The 9087-nt window shown below is 36.9% G+C and overlaps 2 protein-coding genes across 2 annotated transcripts; one reads left to right on the top strand and one right to left on the bottom strand.

The window, feature by feature from the left end:
- The first annotated feature begins 762 nt into the window (after nt 1-762).
- Nucleotides 763-2563, top strand: LOC128034799 (uncharacterized). Its single transcript, XM_052623639.1, has 4 exons — nt 763-951; nt 1000-1415; nt 1488-2046; nt 2441-2563. Exons 1-4 carry the CDS (start codon nt 763-765, stop codon nt 2561-2563), a joined length of 1287 nt encoding a protein of 428 aa, XP_052479599.1.
- Nucleotides 2564-5761: 3198 nt separating this feature from the next.
- LOC105804008 (scarecrow-like protein 32) lies at nt 5762-7845 on the bottom strand. Its single transcript, XM_012636485.2, has one exon. The coding sequence runs from the start codon at nt 7186-7188 to the stop codon at nt 5824-5826; it is 1365 nt and encodes a 454-aa protein (XP_012491939.1). The 5' UTR covers nt 7189-7845; the 3' UTR covers nt 5762-5823.
- Nucleotides 7846-9087: the final 1242 nt, after the last annotated feature.

Below are 9087 nucleotides of genomic sequence, written 5' to 3'. Positions count from 1 at the left end.
TTTCTCCCTAGTAGATTCCGCTGAGGAATGATTATTTTATTTACCCCCTAGATCTATTACAACTTAGGCTGATCTATCTCGTTTGTTTCTGAACAGATTTTTTACAGTGTCTTGAGCAGCCGAGCTAAGAAGAGAGATCGTTGGAATACGGCAAAAAGAAGCTGAGTCCCTTTACGATTATTAGGAGCGGTTTAAGAAGTTGTGTGCAAGCCGGCCATAACATGGTATGACGGAGCAATCTCTCCTCCAATACTTTTACGAAGGTTTGAATCCCATGGAGATGAATATGGTAGACGCCGCTAGTGGAGGAGCATTGGTCAACATGACTCCCCAGCAAGCTAGAGACTTGATCTCCACGATGGCCGTAAATTCTCAGCAGTTCTAAGCCAATACTGAACCCCTTAGAAGGGTTCACCGGCTAAGTAATTCAACCTTAGAGGATAAAGTTGATAGACTTATTAATATGATGAACTCTCTTATTACAAAAAAATGAAGAAAGCCCGATTATGCGGAATATGTGCTACACCTGATCATGCAACTAATGCATGTCCCAGTTTGTATGATGATACCATGGCCCATCTAGATACTATAGGAAATTTTCCTAGGCCGCCACAAAGGCGATACGACCCCTACGCTAATACCTACAACCCAGGATAGAAGGACCATCCTAACTTAAGTTATGGGCCCAATCCATGAAATAACCAGCCATACCAAAATTGATTTCCGTAACAGCCACAAGGTTTAGGTAATTTTCTAGAAACCATGGTCAAAAAGTTAGCAGTTAATGCTCTTGATTTTCAACAGCAAACTCTTAATTTCCAAAAAGAGACGAAGGATTTCCAACAGAAAACCGAGGTGTCTATCAGAGAGTTAACCACATCGATTGAGAAATTGATCTCTCAAGGGAAGCTGCCGTCACAAATAGAACCAAACCCTAGACAAAATGCAAATGTAGTGACGTTGTGAAGCGGAAAAGTACTGGAACTGATTCCTGACAAGAATCTTGGCCAAGAAATCGCCCAGAAAAAACCTGAAAAAGAAGAACAGGTCCGACCGAAGCCTCCATTGCCTAAAATTCAACCTCTATTTCTAGAACGATTCAACCAGTGTCGAAGAGGTAAAGAGGACAAGAAAATTCTCGAAACATTTAGGAATGTCGAGATCAACATTCCGCTATTGGACGCCATCAAACAAATACCGCGATATGCTAAATTTCTTAAAGAGCTTTGCACCAACAAGAAAAAATTAACAGGTAATGAAAAGGTGAATATTGTTGAGAATGTATCCGCAGTGTTACAACGGAAAATGCCAGCAAAATGCAAGGATAGGGGCATGTTTGCAATACCATGCAAAATAGGCCATCTGGGAATTAAGAAAGCTATATGTGATCTAGGGGCTTCTATAAATGTAATGCCGTATTCTATTTATGAATCACTTAACGCGGGTTTTTTTACAAAAACATGTGTTATCATTCAATTGGCGGACAGGTCTATTGTGCATCCAGAAAGAGTCCTTGAGGATGTTATGGTAAAAGTTAACGAGCTTATTTTCCCTGCAGATTTTTATGTGATCAAAATGGAGGAGGATAGTACTCCTGGATCTTCAGATCTCCTACTGGGTCGACCGTTCCTTAGTACGGCTAATACTAAAATCGAAGTTCGAAGTGGAACTCTCATGATGGAGTTTGATGGAGAGATCGTAAACTTTAATGTCTACAACGCCATTAGCCATCCAAGCAAAATCTTGAGCGTAAATCGCATTGACATAATTGACTCTTTAGTGGAAGAGAATTTTGAGTCAATTTATGGATATAATTATGAACTTAATAAATTTGAATTTGTTAATGAGTTATTACCTCCAAACACTAAATTGTTACCTTCTGTTATACAGGCACTAGAGTTGGAGTTAGAACCCGCAGGAAAGGCAAGGAAATTAGACATCCAAGAGTTAGAAGAAATTCGCAATGATGGCTACGAGAATGCTCACATTTATAAAGACAAGAAAAAGTTGTTTCACGATAAGAGAATAACTCAGAAGCATTTTTTGGTAGGACAAAAAGTTTTACTTTATAACTCCGTGTTAAAGTTATTTCCAGGTAAACTTCGATCACGATGGCAATGACATTTTATTGTTATTGAAGTCTTCACATATGGAGCGATTGAAATAGAGAGTGAAGAATCTAGAAAGTAGTTTGTAGTCAATGGCTAGTGGTTGAAGCCGTTTTATGAGAATTTTCAAGCCCGAACGGTTAAGAAAATTCATTTGGAACCACCATAGAACCAATAACGGCGTCGAGCTAACGACGTTAACCAAGCGCTTGTTGGGAGGCAGCCCAATTTTTATTTTTATTTTATTTTTATTTTTTTCTTTACTTTATTTATTACTTTATTTTATTTTATTATTTATTTGGATATTAATAAATTTCTCTTCTTTTGCTTAGATAAAACAAAGCGAAAATGCGAAGAAAACCATTGAGCAACGCTTAGAACACATTGAGGCCCGTTTTGAAACCTTTGGCCAGCAACTGACCAAGCTCATTGCCATCATATGTGATCGACAGTAACAACACAGAGAGTTTTTCTAAACTTTTCTACCTATTTATTTCTTTTCGTCCATATCGAGGACAATGTGCTTTCAATAGGGGGAGATACTCTTCGTTATTACTGTCATTTTCTGCTGTGATTTTGGTTGTTGTTGCTGTTGCTGTGATTATTTTTGGCTAGTATTACTGCTTGAGGCTCCATTTTGTCCATATTTATCTGCTCTTTTCATGCTCAAGAGTTTTACCAAAAATTGCCTACTGCTTGACCTACAAGCATAATTCTTATTTTTTGAGGAAATTACAAATTTTCCATAATTGATGTCATCTCCACTGTTTTATTTTTATTAGGCTAAAAATAATTGTGATTCATAGAGTTAACTTTATCTTGCTTTTCGTAAAATTGATCAAGTTTAATACAAAGTGGCACTTAATATGTTTGCATGCTAAAATATGTTCATGACTATTATGGTAATTACTGAAACTTATTTTTGACACTTGATTATTATTTTTCTCTAAAGTCCTCATAAAAAAAGTTATTATTAAAATGTCGTTTAATGTTTCCGTGGTTATGAGTGTAGCTTAAAAACGTGACTGACTGAGTAACCGGGGTAGGGTGCTTGGGTTGTCATCCTATTTCGCGTCAAAAGTTTGTGTGACGTGTTAGGTAAAACTCCGCTAATTGGAATTAATTTTTCAGAACATGTTAGGCTAAGTAACCGGGGTGGGGTGCTTGGCTGTCATCTCTCTTCGCGTCAAAAGGTTCGATGTGTTCTTAAGAAAAAATTATAATAAACTAGGAGTCTGCTAGGCTGAGTAACCGGGGTGGGGTGCTTGACTATCATCTCTCTTCGCGTCAAAAGGCTCAGTATAGTCCTAAAATATAAAAAAATATAAATAATAAATAAATCAAAATCAAAATAAAAAAATATATAATTTGAGGACTAAATGATGAAACAAATAGGGTGTCTTGGTAGGTTTCGTAATTTACCTAATTTTCATTAAATAATTCAAGTCGATTCTAATTTTTATGTGTATTAATTGGAGAACTTTTTCTGTTTTACTTAAAGCAAGCTTAGGGTTCTCTTTATTTTTCATATGCATTTTGACTGATTTTTATAAAATTTTGGAGTGGTATTTCTTTTATGGTAGAATCTAACTTTCACAGTAGATAGGAACCATACTTGAAGGCAAGCATGAGCTAAGTAGGGGGAATTTGATAACACTCTAGAATAACGTATTTTTATGTATTAATTATGTATTTATTCTGAGTATTATCCTGCTAATTTGAGCTATTTATGATCTTTTATCTCATAGGGACTAAATTTGAGGCAAAAGCAAAATTAATAGCCAAAAGTGTGAATTTAGAGATAAAATGGGCCAATACGCAACACAAGGAAAAGTTGGTGCCAAAAGTGCAAGCATGGAGGACACAAGGGTTGAAATGCAAAAATAAGATATTTTATTCTATCAGACTCTATTTTAATTATATTAGGATAATTAATATTAAGATAATTATTAAGGATTATTTAATTTTAAGATTTAATTTTATTTATCTTTATTCATATTCAATTAAATGTATTTATCTTTTGGGAATTTAAGTAGGATTAGACTATCTCCCTTAGCACTATAAATAGGGGGTGAAGTGACTCAAAAGAGAGGCACTTTTTTCTATAAACACTCTCTCCTCAAAAGTCTAGGCTTTTGTTCTTCTCATATTTCCTTTCAATAAAATCTCCATTTTTATTTTATTTATTTTCTTTTCCACCACAACCATGAGTCACTAAACCCATCTAGCCGAAGGTTGTCGATATTCCCCAAAAAGGGTTCTTGAGGCTTAGAGTCCGTACTTAGCCTCCTCGCCGAGTATTCATCATTTTTCCGCACTACGGGGCTGACGCTTCCGTCCATGTCCCTTAAGAAGTAAACTTTTCAATGTATGCAAAGGCGGCCGCTTTGTATGTTTTGGGAAGGTTGCACAGTCGGTTCGTTAGCTTACTGCGTTAGAGGTTGGTAAGCCCAAGAGACAAAATGGCGTGGGATTCGCCATTGAGAAGCGTTGATCTAACATAAAACGATCCCACATAAGCGATTGTTGGCTAGAGTCAGGTTCCACTAAATCGTAAGTCTAAATCCTTGGAGCTGGTAGTCGTAGGCGTCCTCTTCCACTATAACTGGCTTATTCGGTGTGGGAAAGATCATCTAAAAGCCAAGGATTGAACCCAAGGCGGAACGAGACAACTGGAGGCTGGAACCTCCCATAAGAATTTCCTTTCTCTCAACTCTATTTTTAATTTCTCAAATTTTCGATTCAATATTCTTAATTCTGTTTTTATTTTATTTTTTGTTTTCAGATCCAAACCTTTAATTCTGTTATTTTCTTTTTTTTTTCAGGAACATAGGTTTTCTTGGGCAAGATTCTGCCTGGGATTTTACGGAATAAGATATTGTGCAAATCCAGTCCCTAAGGATTTGACCCTACTTCCCTTTTACTATTCTTTTTCATTATTTATTAGAGATAAGATATTTTTGGTGCTTTCAACGACTGCATCATCGAGTTAATGTCCAATATAAGCACGTACCAAATATGTTAACTTTTATATTAGGTCTGATTAAGAAAAATTAAAAATTGACTTGAATCGAGATATTTGGATGGTTTATAGAATGCAAATCGAAAAACTATGGTTACTAGAATCGAGCTAAGTTCTATATTTAATTAATTCATAATTAGTTTAAATTTTATAATATACAAATAAATATTTTATATTTAAAATAGTGAAAAGAACTTAAAATTTGTATATAATTTTTCCAAAACATACTAAATAAGAGTTTTCAATTTTTTATTTACTCGACTTTTTTAGAAATATATATGAAAAACTTTGAAATTATATCATGAATATGTTTAAAAGAAATAAAACAAAATTTATTTATTAAAATAAATCTAAAACCCAAAATTCAAAATTACTATAAAAAACTAAAACCAAATCACTATTAAAAAATCTAAAATAAAAAATTAACAAACCCAACCTAACCTATCATATCATATAAAATATCAAACTCTAGTATAAGAAAAAAAAAACGGAGTAATTATCATCACAAATATTAGCAGCTTTGAAAACGAAAACACATACAGAGATATTAGCTCCCACACACATGATATTCTTATAGGAGTATGACTACAAGCTAGTAGTCAAAGGCTAGCAAAACTAGAATAAAATTAGGTAGTAATTAAGACAAGAAAAATTCAATTATAATTTGTTGGAAAAAGAAAGCAATAAAAAGGTTCAAGCAGGCAGCCAAGCAGTGGCAAATACAACATTATGTCCTTTCCAAGTAAGTACAAGATCATCTTCTTCTTTCTTTAATCCCCATCCAGCTGCATGTTCATCAAGCATTGTTTTCACTTCCGAGATGGCCTCTTCACCGAAGCTAACCCCACGAAAACCCGCGTTTCTCATCCGCTGCACCCACCGGCTCTTTGGTTCTAGCCTCTCCACCCTTTGCAGCCCTTCATGAGCTATCACGTTCTCTATCTTCCAACATATGTCTGCCTCGTACCACTGTCTTTGCTTGCTCCCTTGTGGCAGAAACGTGTCCACCGTATCGTATGGTATCCATAGGTAATTGAAAGCAGCCCTTAGTCTACAAACCAAATTATTTGATGTAAAATCCGCATCCTCGTCTACTAGGACAACCACTGTTGGGTCCAATCCCCGAAGCGCCTTCAGGAACATGGCTCGAAGAGATTGAGTGGACGATGGTTCGAACGAGTAAGGGTTTGAATTTACATTTGAAAGAGGAGGCAATGTTTCTTCTGGTAAGTAGTGAAGCATCATGTGACAGTTTATGACTAGAGCCTCACCGCTTTCTGCATATACTAAATGTTGAACTCGAAGCTGCTCGATCAAAGAGGAGAATCCATCGGCGTAAGTTGAAGGAATCGCTCTGAATTCCAATACTACGTTGCGGGACCTAGCGAAGTTAATCAATTTGGAGCCTAGCTCTTCGTAGGAAAGGTCGAGCATTGGTGGAACATCTTCAGTTGCACCACCAGCAACCGTGAGTTTCACAAGTGGGGGTCCTTCCAGCCTACTAGCTATGGCATCGATTAATGTAGGGATTTGCATGCAATGCGTCAAGCTTAAATCAACTATGTGAATGACCGAATACCCTTCCACAGCTTCTAGTATCGCTGCATTTGCTGCGGTGAAACCGAAGCGATGCCACGGGGTTAAGTCCACGAAGCTAGCCAACTCGATGACGGAGAAAGTGTGGATATCTATAGAGAGGTTGCAGTGAGCGTTGGCCATTGCTGCAAGCATTTTGCAAGTGCCGCTTTTGGCTGCTCGGACAATAAGAGCTCGAAGGAAAGCACATGTTAAGCGCTGGTTGGAATCACCATCTGGTGGTGCAATGTTGTTGAGAACCCAAAGAATTTGCTGCGCTAGAGTAGCATCGTTGCTCTCAATAGCGTTTGCACAGTGCACTAGAAGTTGTTCCATGCAATTGGCATCACCAAAGCTGCCTAAGCCCTTTGAGGTAGGGAACCCAGGCCATGGACGAGCCCGATGGATTTGGTTTTTGTTCATTGTGGGGATTGAAAATGGAGGGATTTGGTGCAAGGGTGGGATTTCAGAGAATTGCATCATGGAGAGAGCAAGAGAGAGAGAGAGAGAGAGAGAGAGAGAATACAAAAAATTAAGAGAAGAGCAAATATGTATCAGACATCAGAAGCGAGCAGAAAGATAGAAAAAGACCAGACTAACAGTGGGTACCTTGTCATTGGGAAACGATCCACACAGCAAGGATGAAAAAGTGAATAGAAAACCCACCAATTTTATAGTACAGTTTGGGAGAATTCTGCAAATGAATCACTGAAAATTGACGGTTCAGCTTTTGTGAGAATCTTATTTTCTTCTAATAGAGGAAAACCTAAAGGGACCGCTCAAAGAGGAGTATACAAATAACTCCCATCCCCAAAAGGAACAACTTGGTTCAAGTCAAATCCGGCAAAAGAGACCATTCTTTCAACAAAGGATATCAGCCTTTTCCAGTTGCTAAACATAGGGGCTGCAATACTCCATACAGAGATTTACTGATTCAAAACCAACCTTTTTTCATGGCTACAAAAAGGGTCTAATTCTAATCCCCCTCAATATAATCAAAAGAAAGAAGAGAGATGGACGACAGAGAAAAAAAGAAAAAAGAGAGAGAGTGTGTGAGAGGTAATTATAAAGGAAAGGAAGAGGGAAAGGGAAAGGGTGTGCTGGTGCTACTTCTGTTGGATTTTGGTAGCATGTGAGGATAGCCGGCCATGGGATTGTCTGTATGTGGGAGTTGGGATTTTGTCATGTAATGTGGAGTGGGGATTATAAGCCATTTAATCTTTGGCTCACTCTCTTATGCCCCGTATGACATTTAACTTTCTCATATCATGATGAAATCATTTTTATGCAGGTCTTCATGTTCTCTTTTTTTTTTTTTGCCTCACATATATTTCTCTCAGAGGTTTTCAACTGTTACCTAAAATCCGTTGATATTGTTTCATTTCTCCATCCAGGGGAAAATCCTACCCGTATAGTAAATTTTCTAACTTTGATAACCCTAGCACAACCCCTACCATCTGGGTGGGATTCAATTGTAAGACAGGACAAAGTATGTATATACGTATATTACTCTGATTAGTGATTGAAGGATTCTATTGATATTTTGAATGTTTTTGTTGTGTGGGAGAATGTGGTAGGGTAGCAGTAAGGCGCCCCTCAAAAGACTCATGGCAGTCAAAATCATTGCATGTTCCTGATGAGACAAATTCAATAAAGGAATGGTCACTGTCTAACCCTAATGGCAATTGCTGCTCTGTTTCTCCTTTCTCTTGCTCATTTGCAGTGACAATCCAAGTTGTAGCTTGAAAAACTATGTAAATATGCACATAATAAAATTGCCTTACTGCCAAAAAATTAGCAGAAAACAAATAAACTATGTAAATATACACATAATAAAACTCGGTTCTGTCAAACTAACAACTCAATTAGGCAAACTGATTAAACTAATAAGAACCATTACAACAGCAATGTAGAAAAGAAATTACAGTATCCCATGGATACACCATATATGCATGTATGTATGTACGTACAAGTTATGCAAGCGTAAGCACTTGTTTTTATTAAGTTTTTAGCAGGCCCACATATTTGAATACTGTCTAGGGTAATGCAAAAATATGCTTCCTAACATTCTCCAACCCCATTACTCTCTCTCTCTATCTGCACTCACAAACTTTGGAATAAAAATTTGTAAGAGATCTTATCCAGGACCAGTTTTGGATATCCACAAGAATTCTCGAATTTTGTAAATATTTTTAAGAGGATTTAACTTATTATTATATGTTTATCATCTTCATATGCATGCAATGCATATATGAAAATTGACCCTTCTGCAACTCACACGTGATAGACTTCCTTTTGTTCCCTTATTGAAGGATTGGTTTTGGTTGCAGCATTCCTCAACCCCACCCTAAATAGACTACTCGACCATGCCACCGTAGAAAA

The sequence above is a fragment of the Gossypium raimondii genome, chromosome 11 (genome assembly GCF_025698545.1).
Source record: "Gossypium raimondii isolate GPD5lz chromosome 11, ASM2569854v1, whole genome shotgun sequence".
Taxonomy (NCBI): Eukaryota; Viridiplantae; Streptophyta; class Magnoliopsida; order Malvales; family Malvaceae; genus Gossypium; species Gossypium raimondii.
Note: the sequence above shows the minus strand (reverse complement) of the source record. Positions and strands in the feature narration are given on the sequence as shown.